This window comes from Bicyclus anynana, chromosome 2, assembly GCF_947172395.1.
Source record: "Bicyclus anynana chromosome 2, ilBicAnyn1.1, whole genome shotgun sequence".
Classification (NCBI taxonomy): domain Eukaryota; kingdom Metazoa; phylum Arthropoda; class Insecta; order Lepidoptera; family Nymphalidae; genus Bicyclus; species Bicyclus anynana.
The window spans coordinates 12,013,777-12,034,189 of NC_069084.1; the positions used below are offsets into that span (position 1 = coordinate 12,013,777).

At 35.0% G+C, this 20,413-nt stretch overlaps 2 protein-coding genes across 2 annotated transcripts in view; one reads left to right on the forward strand and one right to left on the reverse strand.

Moving 5' to 3' along the window:
- Positions 1-512: 512 nt before the first annotated feature.
- Positions 513-9,980, forward strand: LOC112045298 (uncharacterized). Its single transcript, XM_052886352.1, has 6 exons — positions 513-567; positions 1,149-1,238; positions 1,331-1,450; positions 2,745-2,832; positions 6,008-6,094; positions 6,450-9,980. The coding sequence occupies exons 2-6, from the start codon at positions 1,222-1,224 to the stop codon at positions 6,510-6,512; spliced, it is 375 nt and encodes a 124-aa protein (XP_052742312.1). The 5' UTR covers positions 513-567; positions 1,149-1,221; the 3' UTR covers positions 6,513-9,980.
- The window catches only part of LOC112045274 (uncharacterized peptidase C1-like protein F26E4.3), a 53,499-nt gene continuing 42,467 nt past the window's right edge, over positions 9,382-20,413 (reverse strand). Inside the window, exons 5-9 of the mRNA XM_024081389.2 lie at positions 17,942-18,119; positions 15,651-15,782; positions 14,405-14,604; positions 13,600-13,739; positions 9,382-12,035 (exon numbers count right to left, since the gene is read on the reverse strand). Of these exons, the coding sequence (XP_023937157.1) occupies positions 11,898-12,035; positions 13,600-13,739; positions 14,405-14,604; positions 15,651-15,782; positions 17,942-18,119 (788 nt within the window). The 3' untranslated portion in view covers positions 9,382-11,897. The remainder of the gene's footprint in view (positions 12,036-13,599; positions 13,740-14,404; positions 14,605-15,650; positions 15,783-17,941; positions 18,120-20,413) is intronic.

The following is a 20,413-nucleotide window of genomic DNA, read 5'->3' on the forward strand; positions in this document are numbered from 1 at the left end:
AAATCTTTAAAAAATCAAAAAATGAAAGCAAAGATAACAAATGTAAAAAAATGTAGAATGTAGATTATACAATGATGATAGGTTGCTTCTACGCAGCGTTGTCGTTTTGTGGAGAATTGCCCAAATTGCGGGGAACTTTAACTATATTAGGACAATTTCCGAAATTACATGTAATGTCATGGGACACAATATTTGGGATGACAACTGTTTGGAGAAAGAAAAATTTAAAAATACACTCCATAAGTCTGGGTGATTTTTACAATTTTCTGTAAAAAATGTAAAATTATAATAATATGGGTAATAATGGCAAAATCCATAAGAAATATCAATTAAAGCTGCATACATTTTATAATTTTCCTTAAATTCTACAATTGGGGATTATTTGATTAAATCAATTGTAGAGTTCAAGGAAGACAGTAAAATGTATGCTTTTTGGAATTGGATATTTTCCCCCAATTTGGGAAATTTGAAAATTAAGCTTTGGCAACATTGCTTTACATTGTCAAAAATTCTAATGTCAAGTCACAAGTGTCAAACTTGAAACTCAAAAAAATTTCAAATCAAGCAGCTCAGCTCAAAGATTACAGTGTATTATTGGAAATAGATAGGCTACTCGAACTTTTTTCGGAACGAATGTGATAGCGCCATCTAGTGACTAGATACGGTATTTTTAGTATAGTAAAAAGTATAAAAATAATAATGCATATTTTTTGTAAAGGAGAGACATTTTTGATTTTGTAATAGTTGAAGAAACCAATTGAGAAAAACAAAAAAAAAAGACAAAAAGTTTTCCTTTGTTACCCCCGGGCTCGAACTCAGGATTATTATATTTTACCTTTGTTATGCACCACTAGGCCAAATGACTATGTGGAAAATCGTTGAAATTAATGTACACTTACTGTTTTTCTTTAATAATCCCTTTGCTTTAGAAATACAAACACATTCTTTCTATTACGCGTCAAAATTAAAAGGATAAATAATTCTTTTTTTTCGGTTTTTTTTCCGTACTTACACGGGTTTAATCTCTAAAAACATTCTAGTACGTACACATCTATGTAATTGTATTTACTATCCTGGAATCTTAAATCTAGAATGTAGATGGCGCTGCTTCATAAAGATTTCACGTTCTTATAAGTTCCCATGGCATGGCTCAGCTCATCAAATGAATTGTTTTTGATAAGTGCTAAAAATCATTTTATTTGTAATAAATAATTAGTAAAAATGTCGGCACCTGAAGTGTGAGTGCGCTATATTTAAAAAGTGTAATAGTATAATAAAAAGTTGCTGTAATCTTAAAAAGTTGCTGTAATCTTATACAAAGTTTTTATAGTTCCACAGAAAATCCTATAAAACCAGAAGACTTAAAAACTGTGCAGCTACTGGCGAAAGGCGTTTTGGAGTTATATGAGCCACCTTTAGCTACTTTGAATACTCATCTAAAGGAGTTAACGTAAGTCCAATTATCTAATAGACCAAAAAAATTGAAGCATTTACTTGTAAAAGTACAATATTATTATTCCGTATTCACATTTTTAATTCGCGTGGATTAAATTTTTTCATTGTTACAATGGAAACTATTTTTTCTGGAGTTTCCTCTGGGATTAGTTTTGTTTACTTACACTACAATTTACCTTTGGGAGAAAATAGACAGGTCACTAGACCTTCAAGCAGACTTAAGCTTTTGAAAAACAGCCTATGGGTTGTTCAAGTGTTTGTGTGTTTGACGGCCGCGTGGCGCAGTGGGTAGTGACCCTGCTTTCTGCATCCACAGCCGTGGGTTCGATTCCCACAACTGGAAAATATTTGTGTGATGAGCATGAGTGTTTTCCAGTGTCTGTGTGTATTTATACATTATATAAGTATTTATATGTAGTATATAATTGTATATTAATATTATAATATCAACTATCTTAGCACCCATAACACAAGCTACTCTGTATGCTTACTTTGGGGCTAGATAGTGATGTGTATTGTTTAAGTATATTTATTTATTAAAAAAAAAAAAAAAAAAAAATTATTTAAGTACTGTCGGGGGGCAGGAGAGTTAGAGCTTTTTTTATTTTTACTGACAGGGGACGGGAAAGAGTTGTAATAAATCTGCTTACTTAGTACTTAAAGTCTAGCTAGATTCCGTGCCACGAAAGAAGTCTAAAATAGACAGGGCCTTACACAAATGACAATAAGCGCCATTAAGACATGCGCTCCGTGTCTATAGGACTCGTTTCATGGCGCGGAGTACAGCTAGCTATCCAATTTGATGTCAGATACTGCACATTCTGCAGTATGACCTATCTCTCATCTTAATTCCACAAATTGGTTATTATTTTTGGTGTGAAGAGGTAAGAAACAAACACACAAACTGTCACCTTTATTATAGTATTACTGTAACACTGATCAGCGTTTTTCTTTCTGCTATAAAATCCAGCATCCATATAGATAATCCATGAATCCTAAGATACTTACTTTTCTCAAGTGTGACAGTGTGATTATAGTCTGGCAAGTTTGTTGATAACACTCCCATGATATGCGGGCGACAGGGGGAAAGACTGTGCGAGTGTCAAATTGTGCTTGCGGGGGAAGTGACATGCATCAGTCGTGGGTTTTTCATTCATCACTACACGCCCCCCGGCCCGTGCGCAACATCGGGAGTGTTATGAACGAAGTTGCCAAGCTATACACTTATATACATAGATAGTACTGTATCTGAGTTGTGTTTGTAATATTTGTTCAAAATTTGTTTTCAGTGAGAAACAAGAAGTAGTACACAACATGCTATCGTCTGAGAGGCGGCGACTAGAAGATCTACAAAATGATGCTATGTTAGATGCTCTAGTAAGATAGACATATTATTGATTTTATCAACCCATAATCGGCTCACTGCTGAGCTCGAGTCTCCTCTCAGAATTAGAAGGGGTTAGGCCAATAGTCCACCATGCTGTCCCAATGCGGATTGGCAGACTTTACACAGAGAATTACGAAAATTCTTTAGTATGCAGGTTTCCTCACAATGTTTTTCCTTCACCGTTAGAGACACATGATATTTAATTTCTTAAAAAGCACACAACTGAAAAGTTGGAGTTGGATGCCCCGGAGCGGATTTGAACCCACACCCTCCAGAATCGGAGGCAGAGGATGCATCCACTGGGCTATCACGGCTACATTTTATGAACTACTATAATTATACTAAAGCCCTATTCCATATGCACTGTTTACATGTTTACATCAACAAACAAATTAGAAATGAAGGTAGAATATGCATTTCATTTCACAACTTATTTTTTTTTATTATGTATTGTTTTTATATATAAAATGTGATTCTATAATATCTAAAATATATTACGTATTCCTTTTTAATTTTATTAATTTAAGAACAAGTAATAGGGATGATGACAGTTTTTTAAATCTATACTAATATTATAAAGAGGTAAAGTTTGTAAGTTTGTAAGTTTGTAACAATTCTTTAAAATGGGGTAATCTTCGGAACTACTGGTCCGATTTTAAAAATTCTTTCACCAGTAGATTGCTACGTTATCGGGGAGTGCTATAGGCTATTTTATATTGGTATCATATTTAACTACTGAGTTATCGCGGGTTTTCTCTTACAGGTCGGACTGAAAAACTTACTTATTCGCATGCGCTGCCTCAACCATTGCGTATAACTGAAATAAATGTATGGAGGCTTTTTGAATCTTTAAAAGTTCTACAAAAAAGTCCGCGACACCATATATCTATCTTTTATATTTTAGCAGATATAGTACTTTTAGTACTTTAATAAATTATTTAAATTTTAAACTAAGGTTTACGTCATTATTTACACAACTAAACTTAAATCCTTATCAAAATAAATGATTTAATAATCACAAGGATATTATAGAGATAAGATTTGTCCTTTACAGTATGTCAATTAGTTATATAGTTTCGGAGATAATACAAAATTTCTGAAAGTCGCAGAAATGCCGCTATATGACGCCCCGCGGTTTCAATTACGTGGTTCCCGTTCCCGTGTGAATATGAGAACAAAACATAGCCTATGACACTCGCAAATAATGTAGCTTTCTATTGGTATAAGAATTTTCCAAATCGGTCCAGTAGATCCAGAGATTACCCCCGACAACCACACAAACTTTACCTCTTTATAGTATTAGCATAGAAGTCGCTTGGGAAATTATAGTCTTTTGGTCATTGCACCACGCACAAAAGTCTGGACCAATTTCGCTGAGGGTAGGGATAGGATAGGGGTAGGGAAGGGGTAGGAAGAGGTAGGGTAGGGGTAATTTAGGGAAAGTGTAGGGTAGGGTAGGGTGGCGTACGGATAAGGTAGGGATAGTGTAGGGTAGGGGAAGGATATGGAACGTATAGGGTAGGGGAGGAGTAGGATAGGGGTAGGGTAGGGTATGGTAGGGTACGGGTAGGGTAGGGTTAGGGTAGGGGTAAGGTAGGGGTAGGGAAGGGTTAGAGTTAGCCGTAGGGTAGGAGTAAGGTAGGGGTAGGGTAGGGGTAGATTAGGGGTAGGGTAGGATAGGGTATGGATAGGTTACGGGTAGGGTTAGGGTAGGGGTAAGGTAGGGGGAGGGTAGGATTAGCGTTAGCGGTAGGGTAGGAGTAAGGTAGGGGTAAGGTAGGGTAGGGTTGGGTAGGTTTACGAGCAGTGTAAGGTAGAGGTAGATAAGTTTACATCAATTTTTACGCGGACGAAGTCGCGAGCGTCCGCTAGTTGTATATAAATTAAGAGTATGCTAATAGTAAAGCAATTTTATAAAAGGAACAGGGTATCTGCGATCATTACTTTCGGAGCTACAGGGATTTAAAGAGTCAGATTTGCGGCGCTACCGCGGATCCCTGAAAAACGCCCCATACAAAATGGCTCGAAATAATGACGCCATAGGCAATGTAATGATCGTTAGATTTGTATGCGCATTCAAACAAAATTACTAATATCTGTGTTATTTGTGCGTTTATGTTTATAGTTCATATATTAAAAAATGTCACATTTAATGTAAGGAAGCTAAAACTGTATGAATTTTCATCTAATTACGATAAAATATTTTTAATAGTTTTTGAAATTTTATAATCTCATTTATTTTGCAAATATCCAGACAATCTTTGCTTTTTATGTATAAAATAGTTAACGTTGACCCTATTTACCCGAATGTATCATAAAAATCAATATATTCAAACCTAGTCATCATCCCCATTGTAATTATAATTATGTGTGAAATCTCTTGCGATTTGTACTTTCACTTTTATTTATTTTGTTGGTAAACAATACAGCTCCTATATGGCTTCAGTATAGACTCAAATTCTTATGCTTCATCTGTTACTCACTGGTGTGCACTAGTAATTTATAATAGTTACTAGTTAATTATGATCCTGTATTGGAGAAGGAATATTATTTTTTGTACAATTTGTAATGTTTAGTGCTTACCCTACTTAAAAACCTAATTAATGTACATGATTATGTACTCCTATACCTAAAAAAAGAGTGATTGCACCCATTCTCTTTTTACCTTGTTTAGGGCGTTTAGGCCAGTTGTTTCAGATTGTAGCCACTAAAGACAAAATGATAACAGAATTTAAAAAAAATAAAAAAAAATATTTTCAAAATTCTCTTATCAAAACATCACAAGATGTATTACACAATGAAGTTTGTAAAAGTTTTTTTTTTTCAACTTCCCATCTTACCCCCCATAGGTGCCCCTGTATTGATATGTGTACCAAATTTCAACTGGATTGGTTTGGTACATTCGTAGATAAGCGTTTATATAGTTCATATATTAAAAAATGTCACATTTAATGTAAGGAAGCTAAACCTGTATTAATTTTCATCTAATTACTACGAGTAGAAAATTTTAATTAGATTTTGAAATTTTATAATCTTATTTATTTTGCCAATATCCAGACAATCTTTGCTTTTTATGTATAAATTTTATTTACTTTATTTATCCGAATATATCATAAAAATCAATATATTCGAACCTAGTCATCATCCCCATTCTTTTACTTTCAGTTGGCAGATATAGCGACAAATAAAGAAAAGTTGACATCCATAACAAACTCTATGATGACATTACATAAAAGAGTACAATCCTTACAGGTGAGTTAGTTAAAGTTTTATTATATGTGCGAAACTTTGAGTTGGCTCGGAACACATGATTTGTGTTATATGACATTTGTTCAGTTCAGTCATCATTTTTATCAGTATCAGTATACATTTTCATCAGAATTCGCCTAATTAAGGACTAGAAGACTGATGACCAGATGACTGTAATTTTTTTTTTAATATATTTTATTATATTATATTGATATATTTTTGATGTATTTTCTAAAGTATACTAGTATATTAGTACTACTAGTTAGTACTAGCTAAATCAATATTAAATTTCATGAAAGCAGATTCCTAGATTCAGGTTTTAAAAATATATTTAAGAATTGCTTGTTTTTTGTTGCAGGTTCGAGCAGCAAATGTGGAAAAAGTTGCAAAAAGTAAAAGCCAATCCAAATCAACAAGTTAGCAAAAACTTAATTTTTATCTATTCGTAGGAGTAGATAACCGCATTAAAAAAACATTGGTTAAACCTGCATCTATTTGTCATGGAAATCTTAGTAACAAGGCAAGATTACTTGTAATAGAAATAGCATACACCAGTCAAAACTATATTGAGTTATTTTTTTTTCTGTTGTAAATTACCAATTTGGTACTTCATAAAATTACGATCTGGCCTACTTATGTGACTAATTAGTGATTTAACTTTAACCACACACATGCAGAGAATTAAGAAAATTCTCTGGTATGCACCTCAAACGGCGAAGAAAAACATCGTGAGGATAGGTTTCCTCACGATGTTTTTCCTTCACCGTTTGAGACATGTGATATTTAATTTCTTGAAATTACCATCTCTAATGCCTTGTTATTAAGATTACTTCAACTATGGTACATAATTATAATAAGTTTAAATATAGAGTGACTGAGAGTTAGGAAACTTTGTATAGAACTATTTTTGTATAGAATTGAAATTGTTAGTACATATTGTAGTTCTAGTTGATAGTAGATACAATTATATAAAAGACAATATATGGAATATTATCTGTTTATATTACTGTTAAATTATTGTAATTTTATCAGATGCCTTACTATGGGGCTACACAGGACATTTATTATTGCTTGGCAATATGTATGGATCAATCAGGAACAATTTCAATAAAATATGGCAACTGTGTCTGCAATATTGTTTCAAATTGCTCCATACATTCAATATTATTCAATGTCAGCCTCACATATTGCCAAATATCCATGTGGTGGAAAAAATGTAGTCAATTTTCTTTCCATCTATTTTGCTGACTATTGCCAGCAACTACTGTTACGGAATTGCTAGAAACATTATAACTGACCAATGTTGCATAGAGAAATTTTAGTTACTTGCTTAAGTGTATCTTAAAATTAATTGTTTCAAATTAAATAGCCAATGTCAATCAACTAATTGGGCATAAATGAGATTTATGTAAGTGCAATTCAAAATATAATATTGAAAATGTATGTTGGAAATACATATATGTATATTAGGCATAAGTGTATAAAAGTGAAGGGCAAATTGCAATAAAACAATTCAATATTTCTGCACGAATCGTTTAATGTCTAAATACAATATTTGAAATAAAAAAAATATAACATTTTAACATATCCATTCCATAAATTACATGTACATACTACATAAATCTAAAAAGTACATTATTTAATAAGTTTAAAAAAAAAAGTATTTTATTCTTCTGCCTGGGCCGCACACATTGCAACAATATTCGCTTTAAACACGGTATTTTAAATGTTAAATATGTTCACAGCATTATATCTTCCGTCCAGATTTAACAGTCGAAATCATAGACGTCGCAGGGGCACCCCCAGGGGATCATTCACCCGCTGTGTGTCGAATTCTCTAACGCATAGTTTAAATTCGACACTCAGCGGATGAACGATCCCCTGGGGGAACCCCCACAAAATTTATGAATATACTGAGAGTAGAGCGGTTATTTCATTATAGCAATGAGTGGAACCTAGGCATTACAAATATTCTATGGCATTTTACTGCAAAGACTAAGTACAAGATTTAAGTTAAATTAATTGGGGAGTTCAACAATTAATTGCCCTAGTTAATGAAATTATTTATGACTAACAAATCTTGTGAACCTATGCGCAGAAAGTTGTTAATACTTATTCTGTTTTATTTTGAACCAACCTGTAATTGAAAATTTTTTTAGTAAATGAACAAAATATTTGTCGAGACACAAGTAGGTATTGCAGGTCATAGTTAACATGAACTTTGAACTTGTTTCTTTTAAATGTCTTCGTCCGCCCTTAGACCTCTTTAATCCAGCCCTTACAGTAGTATCTCTGTAAAAATGGAGTAACTTCTCCCGTTTTCCCAACATTTCCCTTCACTGCTCTGCTCCTATTGATCGTAGCGTGATGAAAGTATACTATAACCCGCCCAGGAGTATAAAGAATAATTGTACCAAGTTTCGTTAAAATCCGCCGAGTAGTTTCTGTTTCTATGACGAACATACAGACAGAAAGACAGACAAAAATGTTACTGATTGCATTTTTGGCATCAGTATCGATCACTAGTAACCCCCGGATAGTAATTTTGGAAATATATTTTTAATGTACAGAATTGACCTCTCTACAGATTTATTTAAATATAGATGGTAAAGGGCCTAAAAATACAATTTTAATCTTCCAAAGTGGCTGCTTGATTGAGGTCAGATAGTTCAATAATCAAGAAATAAATTGCTTTTTATTAAATAACAAATATGTGCTCCAAATCCAGTTTCTCTTGAATTGTAAAGTAAAAATCATTCATTAAAATATTTTGTTCATTTACTAACGTGTACAATCAGTTGAACGTTTTTTACATTTATATTTTGTTAAAATTTATAGATATATATGTATATTACAAAGTTTTTAAAGTATGACTACTGTTTGATAGTTACTAACTTAAATCACTGGCTTAACTTTAAAACATGTGTTATATAAGGCGGCCTTTGTAATTTGAATAATAATGACGATTGTCTTTAAATGGCGATAACAATTCATATTGCTTTAACAATTATTTGTTTAATTGTTAAGTGATCTGTTAAATTTAATTGTCATAACTTTTAAAGTGTGATATCTTACTATTTATGTAGCCAGTTTATAGAATAAATTATGACACTCATAAATTAAGGGCAGTAGTACCTATCTTACTTGTGATTATGTTCTACTATTATTACATAAAAAGTAATAAATATATTTAAATTGGTATTAACATAAAAATAGATAGACAAGTATATCAATTGCCTACATTCATTGCACATGACAAAATGCAAGTAACTAACTGAAAAAATCTGGTATAAGGTTCATTTACCGCCGCCGAGAGTCGACTGCAGTCGACTGCCGCCGAGACGTAGCCGACTCCAGTCAACATTATAGACAAAATATCGCTGCTGCCTGCTGGCCTCGATACAAATCGTGTGGCCATAGCAAAGAATTTAACGCTCTTGCACGTAAAGCAACATGTAGTGATGTAGGTACGACATGTCGGTGTTATCGACAACTTTTTAGAAACTTTTGATACAAGAATAATATGAACAATAAACTAGTTTTACGGTATACGTATTTCTAACGGCCGATAGTTAGCCGACTACGTGTAACGTACATATTTACCTGTAGCGATATATTGATATTAATATAGAATAATTGCAATAATGTAGTCTCTATACATGTAAAGCAAAAAAGAAATAACTTGTTACTTTCCGAGCGTGTATCTATCTATTTTTTTAACCGACTTCTTTCTATATATAATTAGGTCAAATAATTATAGTTTTTAAGTAATAACAATTACCTACTTCTAAAATATGTAAATAAATGGCAGTTATTTAGCAATGAACTGTCTTACTATCCTAAGTTAAGCTTTTGTTTTTATTTCAAATAAAAATATTATTACAAAATATTTCTAATTTTATTTGTATTCATCCGACTTCAAAATAAGAAGTTTTGACTGTATTATATTTGTAGGTATTGTTTCTATGTTTAAGATTTTTCAAGAATCACACAATTTAATACTTTTATAATACGTAGGTACTTACTTTATATGATCGTTAAATGAATATTTAGAAGGCTTTTATTGTTACCAATAACAGTGATATAATATAAAATTTAAGTCTGTTATTTTCATAAAATAAGCAGGTACCTACATGCGTTCAATATTTGAATAAAATTAAGTTTTCAATGGATTTCACCACTTTGTTACAAAAATATAAAACTATGAATTTCTGCAAAAAATTAAATCTGTCTACTTAAATCTAAATATCTAAATTACATAATCTTGTTAAGGCTAAGTTAAAAAATATCGTTAAATTTTCACATACCTAGTACTTTCAGTATCAAAAATATAGTATAATATTATGTTCTAAAACATCGATAACTTTATTTGGAAGCGGTCACCTACCTAACGACCTATGCATATTCTACTTTAATTAAACTCTTCCACAAAAAGATATTAAAAGTGAAATTAATACCTATAATACCTACAAGTAATAATTTTACAATAAAACGTTCGGAAGATTTTACCGCATGTTTTTTGGAGTTTACTCCTCAAGAATCAATTTTGCATATAGCCCCCGGTATGAAAAAAATATGGGCAGTAAAATTCGATGAACGAATGACAGCGTTACGTTTTTGTGCGCAACCTATTCTGCGCACCTTTCACACGCGGCGGCCTGCTGCCCTTCGGTTGCGCACCTTTCACACTTAATACGTACGTATGCAATATATTTAGACAGTCGATCTGAAAGAGTAAACTCCATTCGTGCGTCGGAGCTGACACACACTTTTTTTTTAATTTAATAATACCATATATTCGTATATAAATGCCTTGTGTATATAGGCGACATGAGTGTCCATAAGATTTAATTCTCATTAATACAAGTAGCGGCATAAGTCCAGCGCTGTACGAAACTCGGATGGGATATGCCTTCTTTCCCCCTGTCGCCCGCATATCAACGAACTTGCTAGACTAGTTTCGTGCCACTACTTGTAGCACGATATGAAGCTATAATATATGCACTAATTGCAATAAACTACATATTTTCGTGCATTCGGTCCGATTCGATTGTTTTTGAGATCCAACAATATGGCAGATTTACACAGTGTAGTGAACCAAGTCAACAAGTTACCTATGTACTTGCAATGAAATGCACACCTTATTGCTTTGCGTTTAGATTTAAAATGCAACAATAAGATCGACACAACCAATAGCAAAAGGTGCTTTTGTTTTATTTTCTTTCTACAAAAATACATGGGCCTCAGACCAATTATTGTATAGGACCTGCCTCGCTAGACGTTACTTATCTGTCAAAGTATATGATCAACGATCTAATGCGATTAAAAAAACTGTCTATATAGAATTGATGTTAAATAGTTGTAATCGTGTTCGTCGGTTAAAGAGCTTCTTAAAAATACATTTTTATGTAATTGAATTATGTAAAAAAAGGACAAAAACTTCTAGTTAGTATAAGATATATACAAAATTTATATATATATATGATATATACAAAAGATATATATAAGCTCGTTTTCTTCAGAAAATGACAGACAATTTTGTTCGTGACTATGAGTGCGATACAGGTTCTATAATTGATCTGAGACATGAGTACATACCTCTTTAATAGCATGTATTACTCATATATATACTTCTCAAAATCTCTACAAAATACATATTAAATCAGTGGTTAAATCGGCAAATCAGCTGCTATACTCAGCTGCATGTTTATGGGAAATTTCGTGTGCTATTCAACAGAATCCACCCCCTGTTGGTCTTAATTAGCTTACTGACTACACAGAGAGGTGCAATAAGGAAGCCCCTTTGTTATGTCCTCCTGTACGCTTCGGTGACTTCGCTCCAAGTGGCGACCACGAAGGACTCGATGCCGACTTGGTCGTGGCCCCTTTCGATGCGGAAGTAACCGTTCTCACCCCAGTCGCAACCCCAGCTGTTGGCGACTTTCTGCACAAGGGAAAAATAAACGTATTATCATTGAGGTATATTGTAGCCAATAGACCTGATATAGTGCTAGTCGATCGGTCAGTGAGTCGTGCAATGATTGTTGATATTACAGTTCCACATGACGATCTGGTTAAATTGGATCTGGAATCTGGTTAAAAGCGAAAAGGAAAAAGTATCAAAATACTTGGACCTTGTTCACGAGATTACCTCCATGTGGAATGTTGAGTCAACTATTATTGTTCTGATAGTTGTTTCAGTCAATGGTCTTATAGCGAAAAGCTTCAACCAACACCTTAAGAAGCTTTCGCTTAACTGTTGGATCAAGAGTCGGATACAGAAGGCAGTGATTCTTGAGACGGCGCGTATTGTGAGGAGGTTCCTCACTCTGGAACCCTGACCACCGGTTGCTAGGGCACTCAGATGTCACTCAGCGGGAGGGTGGATTTTTTTTTTATAAATTTTGAATAGTGTTTTGATTCTAAAACGTATTATGGAAACTGAATCTTATCTCCAAAGTAGGTCATCATCATCATTATCAACCCATATTCGGCTTACAGAGCTCGATCCTCTCAGAATGATAGGGGTTAGGCCAATAGTCCATCACGCTGGCCCAATACGGATTGGCAGACTTCACACACGCAGAGATTTATGAAAATTCTCTGGTATGCAGGTTTCCTCACGATGTTTTTCCTTCACCGTTTTGAGACACGTGATATTTAATTTCTTAAAATGCACACAACTGAAAAAGTTGGAGGTGCATGCCCCCGACCGGATTCGAACCCACACCCTCCGGAATCGGAGGCAGAGGTCATATCCACTGGGCTATCACAGCGTCTTCCAAAGTATTCGTCGACGTTCGACGTCTATTTTATCATCTCTATCAATAAGATGTGAAGATGAAGGTAGCTGCCAGTGGCCTGCACAGGGTTTTTAATTAAGATATGCACTATAGATACAAAATGGAAGATTCCCATAGCAATACAGGTTCTTAATGAGTTCTCAGGGTAGGCATGGCATTTTTGCATCTATGGTGTGCATGCCACTGGTAGCTACGTCCACAGTCAAAGGACTCAGGTAAGGCGCAGTGTTGGTCGATCCCCACCAGGTGGTCTAAAGACATCAGGCAAGTAGCAGGGATTCGCTGGATGCAGGCGGCTCAGTATCGTGATGTTTAGAAGTCCCTACAAAAGGCCTATGTCCTTTCCTGTCCTGTCCTGTCCATACGGCGAACGGAGCAGTCGCCTAAATGATAATCCTAGTCAACCGTAAGAGAGCGCCTAAATGATAATCCTAGTCAACCGTAGACGGTATTGCGCCTGATTTTAAATTGGTCACCGCAGAGTATGGTCGAGATCTTCACGTTCCACTCTTCATTTACACTCATAATTTGGTATAGGTATCTGCATATTATTAGGAGCAAACAGGAAAGGCGCCATAATTGGATCTCGCTCCATTTTAAAATTTACTTCGGGCCGGCGCCGGCGCTGGCCCTGCAGTGGACGCCCATCGGCTGATATGATGATGATAGCGGAATATTAGTAAGCCCGCCACTGATTTTACTTACCCAATACTTATCGCCGCGGTCCTCTCCCCAGCCTATGATGCGAACGCTGTGCAAGCCGCTCATGTGCTCGTTTCCATAGCGACTGCGCCTGTAGATGCCGTCACGGTAGTGGAAGAAATCCTGGTACACCGTCATTATTGCTGCGAATAACAAAACGAATATCTTACTATTCCATGGATTCACCGTGCGGGTGCCGGGTCCATCGCGTGGTAGAGAGTAAAACTCCGAGCAGAGTCCTGAACTTGTGACTACTGGATGTAGGGTTAAGGAATTCCTTGACGATCGATCAACACTCCCCGTTCTCTGCTCGTGTTGTTCTCCCTGCCTAGCCAAATTTGGTACGATTCTATTAGAGCAGCTTTGGATACTCGTTCTTATATGGAACTAGCTGCACTTCGAGAGAGGCCAAGGCGTTTAAGCAAGTTATAGAGAGATTATGCTGGTAATCCTCTCGCACCTACCTCTACGGCGTACAGACTAACTACATAGCCATATACATAAGTATACAGTTACTTTTCATGAAATTACCAGAAATCGACTCTAGATAAAATAAAATTGAAAAATTTGTAGAACCCCCGAAGGTCATGAAATTATTAATTACTAGCGGACGCCTGCGTAAATTTAGTTTTTCACCAATCCCTCGGGAACCATGGATTTTTCCTGATAGCTCGGTTAGATACCAGAATCAAGAATTTTCGTAAATAAAAAAGTTGATCGTCTCATCGAGATGTTAGTTTTCTTGTTAGTAATCAGGTGTACAAAATGTTCTAGGGATCCCTGACTAGTAGATTTGTTTTGAACTTACCGTGCACTGGTCCAGAATTCATGATTTCGTACATAATGTCAGTAGGTACATTCTTGATCCTGTACAAAGGCCCGACCCTATATCTGGAGGTACGCCCTGAAACCACCGGTCGGCAACCATCCGATAGCAAGTCCCCGCGATAGTTGTATTTGCACTTTGTCACATTTGCCTTGTAGGGTAAACATTCTTTGTCAACAAGTCTGGAAAAATAGTACAAATTAGATATTACACCAAATACTTAAATTTGTACCACTCACTGTACCTACCTACCCTCAGATTGACTTGAAACTTTTGGAAGGTATCTGGAATCATACTTAACCAGCGCCGGCCCGAAATGCCGGCCGGGGCAAAAGACGAGCGGAAAATTTCGAATTTGATTTGTATTGACATTTCAGATCAAAATAATTTAGTGGAATAAATTAAGGGATCAAAAAATTATTTAAATGATTCGAGGTTTTTCAAGTGGCTGTATTTACCCTAAAATGGTCGTACTGTAATTTTAATAATAAATATAAGCAGTTTATTATATGTTTTTTTTTCGGGAATCTGGCAGTGAAGGAGGTAATAGAACTAAGTATTTAGATAAGTAGAAAACACAACTCTACGATTTATTTTTAACCGAAAAGGAGATTCTATCTCACTTCCCTTAATTCTGGGTGGAGCTTGGAGGTTATTTGTCAACGCAAAAAGTATTCCGAGTTTGATGATTATTTCCGAAAACCTAGTGGATATCACCTCTGCCTCCGATTCCGGTGAGTGTGGGTTCGAAACTGGTCCGGGACATGCACCTCCAACTTTTCACTTGTGTACATTAAAAAAAATTAAATATCACGTGTCTCAAACGATGAAGGAAAACATCGTGAGGAAACCGGCATACCAGAGAATTTTCTCAATTCTGTCCGTGTGTGAAATCTGCCAATCCGCATTGGGCCAGCGGCGTGGTGGACTATTGGCCTAACCCCTCTCACTCTGAGAGGAGACTCGAGTTCAGCAGTGAGCCGAATAGAGATTGAATGAATATTTCTTTAAATGAATGAATATTTTTGTATATAAAGTTTTCACACTTTCGGAACACACAGCTTGACGTTATAGACAATATATAGGTATTATTTATACAAATAACTTTCCTTGTTCACTTAAATGAAATTAAAACAATTAGACACCTTTGTTCGTCTCAGTTTCGTCGCGCTAATGGTACATCTAACCGTATAAAATCTTTGTCTAAGTAGATATTTAAAGGTCTTACCCGAATAGCCTTGCGAAGTTCCATGCTATGTCAATGTAACCGCCAGCGCATCCCTTTTGTTCTTGGTTGCACGAGAGTTGTACCTGAGGACTCAACACTACCTTTTCAGCGCCGTTCGATTGAATTGCAAATCTGAAAAATTAAAAAAAAACTTAAACCACAAATTGATATTGTAAGCTTGCAACATTTTAAACACAATGTTTACCATATTGTGTTAATATTTTCCTAAAGGCCGCCTTTTTGTATTCTACTTCTTTGTTAAGTATATCTATTGTTTGTTCCTTGTTTTGTGGTGTAGTTACAAATAAAGTGATATTCGACTTACACACGTAAGTGAAAAAAATAAACATCTTTAAAATATGACTAGATCTAATACTCTTGATATAATACTCGTATATACCTTTCCCGTTCCCCTTTTAATCCAGAGTAAAATCTATTTCCATTCCAAATTTCAGCCAAATCGCTTCAGTAGCCGCACCGTAAAAGAGGATCCAACATACTTACACACTTTCACACCTACACACAAACTGTCGCCTTTATAATATTAGTATGAAGGATTAATTACGTGTAGTACATGGAATACAAGACTGTCATGGCCGACAGTCTTACAGTTGTATACTCATATTTTACAATTTAAAAAACTATCATCATCCTTCTAATTTAGCATACTCATATTTTACAATTTAAAAAACTATCATCATCCTTCTTAGGCTTGCTGACAGCTGGCCAAAAATTAAACAACCCTATTGTGCTTGTGCGAACAACCAAAAGTGTTACTTTAAGCAGAGTAAAGATATGTATACTGTGCTTTAAGCCTTGCCAGATACGGCCTTTAAACTTTCTCAAATGTGTGAATAACTGCACCACCTGCACTTCGTCTTGCTTTCATTTACTGTAAATAAAAGCTTTGGTAAAACACTGAGTAAGACAAGACGAAACGAGGCGTTGTCAACAATCTTGGATCGTCTCATAGAGATTGTAGGTACATCAGGCGTACAAAACAGTAAGAGCGCTTTGCATCTCTCTATTCCTCAATCACTTAGTCTTAAGAAAGCCTATACAAAGTCTCTAGACTCAAGCTAAAAATACTCTCGTAGCTTTGCAGTAGAAACTTGCATTGTTGTCAAAAATACAGGTTTCTACATTGAATTTTGTTGAGGATGTCCCAGCTAAACTGTAAATCACATATAATCTCTCTCTCTCATAGAGTTTGACATAGTGGCTTAGAGTATCATCATAGATTCCTAGTTTACGATGATTTTTATAGCTAAACTAGACACTGCGCGGTTTCACCCGCGTGGTTTTCGTTCCCATAGAAATGCGGTGATAAAATATAGCATATAGCCTTCCTCGATAAATGGGCTATCTAACACAAAAAAAGTTTTTCAAATCGAACCAGTAGTCCCTGAGATTAGCGCGTTCAAACAAACAAACAAACTCTTCAGCTTTATAATATTAGTGTAGAAGTATAGATAATACTTAGTCAAAGTAGTCGGTTTTAATGTACGACTAGCAGACGCCCGCGACATCATCCGCCCTTAGACTTTTCTAATCCAGTCCTTACAGTAGTATCGCTGTAAAAATAGAGTAACTTCTCCCGTTATCCCAACATTTCCCTTCACTGCTCTGCTCCTATTGATCGTAGCGTGATGAAAAGTATACTATAACCTACCAAGGAGCATGAGGAATAATTGTACCAAATTTCATTAAAATCCGTCGAGTAGTTTTTGTTTCTATAATAAATATACAAACAGACAGAAACACAAAAAATTTTATTGATTGCATTTTTGGCATCAGTATCGATTACTAATCACCCCCTGATAGTTACTTTAGAAATATATTTCATGTACAGAATTGACTTCTCCACAGATTTATTAAAAGTATAGATATAGATGACTAGTAGAAGCCCGTTCCCGTAGGAATACAGGGACAAAATATAGATAAAGATAAAATATATCTAACACTGAAAGAATTTTTCAAATCGGACCAGTAGTCCCTGAGATTAGCGCGTACAATCAAACAAACAAACAAACGCCTCAGCTTTATAATATTAGTATTTAAGATTTGCATCTACATTTCTAATTCGTACAGCAAATATTTGGAATGCTCTTCCGGCGTTTGTGTTACCTGACACCTATAATTTGAACACCTTCAAAGCAAGAGTGAATAGTAATCTTCTAGGTAAGCGCGCTCCAACTTAGACCGCATTAATGCTTACCGTCAGGCTTAATTAATTGAAGTCAAGCGCTGGCCTATATTGCATAAAAAAAGAAGTATAGATTAAAAATTACCTGTCAGATGCAACGGTAGCAACAGTGATGGCCCAGTCGGAGCCACACCACTCTTGGTCCACAACAGGGGAAATAAAGCCTGGCCAGGCCTCTGTTGCATCGAAATGCGTGGGGTAAATCCTATCACCCTTGCTTGGCACTGATATAGCTTCTACTTCATTGCTGAATTTAAAGGTACCTGAAAAATGAGTTTACGTATGAAAACGATTAAATAAGTACTAGTGCTAGGAAGTAACGAAGTTTTTATCTTTTTATGTAACAAGTAAGTTTACTAAGTATACAGATAAAAACTTATTGAACCCCAGACAATAATTAACATATAACATACCTAATCTATATATAAAAATGAATTGCTGTTCGTTAGTCTCGCTAAAACTCGAGAACGGCTTAACGGATTTATCTTATCTTGGTCTTGAAATGTTCGTGGAGGTATAGGGAAGGTTTAAAAGGTAAGAAAAAATCAAATAATTTCCGCGAAAATCCTAAAAACTGCCCTTTTCTATTTCCCATACAAACGTTTAAGAGTCAAGCGGTAGGGGTAGGGTAGGGTAGGGGTAGTGTAGGGGTAGGGGTAGGGTAAGGGTAGGGAAGGGGTAGGGTAGGGTAGGGGTAGAGGTATAGAAGGGTAGAGTAGGGATAAAGAATAAGTGCACTTATGTCAAAACGAAGCTTGACCGGGTCCGCTAGTTATACATATAAATAAAAGATACTAAAGCCAAACTCCACATGCAATGTTCACCAACAAACAAATTAGAAATGAAGGTAGAAAACGCATGTCTTTTAATTTATATTTTATTTTAAACTAGCGGACGCCCGCGACTTCGTCCGCGTGAAACCCTACTACTACCCCTACCCCTACCCTACCCTACCCCTTAACCCCTGTCTGGGGCTTAACGAAGTTTTTATCTTTATGGAACGATCTGCCGTGAAAACTCTCTTAGCGTTGAATAGTAATCTATATACCTAAAAATGTTATGACTAAACCTACTAGCCATAATATGTACATAGGTAACCACGTATAATCAAATTGTAACACTAACATTCAGTCTAAGTTCTATAGGTCGTGACTGATGTCAATACTTTCTAAAGTACTAGAATGTACTGCTTTCACTTTTAATCGTTTTCTAAATCTATTAATTTGACCAAAACTAGGTTGCTTTGTATGCACAGTACCTATAGGTAAGTATCTAACTCAAGAACTTAATTAGGTTATTTTTTTTTTATTTTAATGACATCTCATCCTCATAGCCGATAAATACTCAAACTGGTATTCTGTAAGGATTTTGAAATTATCTTGAATAATATGATCGATAACAGTGTTCTATGGTTATATAAACTGTCCCTAGATAATTATTATGTCCATGGTCTTGAATAAGTAAGACTGCCCATCGAGTTAGTAAGTTCGACGTTGAAGCCCTGGTGAGCTTTCTTTGTCAACCAACATCAGATATTTTGAAATCTTTTATTGAGATATTTCTGAATAAATAATCTTTTGAGTACTCCAACTCATGGTTATAATTAAGATAAATTTTCATTTTAATTAAGATTAGAAATACTAGTTTGTTTTTTTTTATATATTACCTATGTAATATCAACTGATTGTTGTAATTAATTTAAGTAGCTTTTTTTATCATTGTCATTGTCATTGTTAATTAGGGTACGATGGGACTGACAAGTTATTTATAATAAAAGTCTCTTAAAACTTATAGATTAAAAAAAAAGACTGCCCAACTTTTCGTCGTTTTGTTGTCGTCTAGACCGCCTAGAGATGATCTAGCAACGCTTATTTCCCCATACAATGCGAGTCCCGCTATTATATGGCCCAGACCTAGATATTGCTATCTAATCTGTATCCTAAGGCGGTGAGAGTAGAGGGCATAACTTATGTACCTATACTATACTTAGCTATTTCCATATTTTGACTATCTAACAGCCTGGCAGGTTTGTATTTTATTATGCTTGGCTTAAAAAGTAAATTAAGATTTATTCTATAATAATGAATAATCAGACAAAAAAAAATTTAAATTGAAAATTGTAATTATGTATGGGAATGGCTACGTCAGCAATTTCAAGCATTACCTATACTTCTCAGATTAGCTTATTAGTAGGTAGTGTCTACCTACCATCTGCCTCAAGAGAATCCTTGACTTCGGACACATTGCCCAAAAAGAGGAGATATTCAAAAGAAACTGATGGTCACTGGCAAAGTGGAAGGAAAGAGACCGCGGGGCCACAGCTCGATTTATTAATGAAATACCTCCCAACATAATTAATGCAGTAAATAGATTAATATAACAAAAAAAATTAAAACAGTATTTCATGTCAAATTTATAGGTTATATACCTATGAATTTCACATAAAACATTAAGTACATTTAATTTAATTTAGTCTAAAATGTAACAAAATTGTCTTAATGCTATATTATTGTTAAAGTTATTTCTAAGAAAATATTATTTTAGTTAAAGTTATTTT

Excerpts from the sequence above, each read along its gene's own strand:
- LOC112045298 (XM_052886352.1), top strand. Across the intron at positions 1,451-2,744 it reads ACTCATCTAAAGGAGTTAAC|TGAGAAACAAGAAGTAGTAC; the intron begins GTAAGTCCAATT and ends ATTTGTTTTCAG. Across the intron at positions 6,095-6,449 it reads AAAGAGTACAATCCTTACAG|GTTCGAGCAGCAAATGTGGA; the intron begins GTGAGTTAGTTA and ends TTTTTGTTGCAG.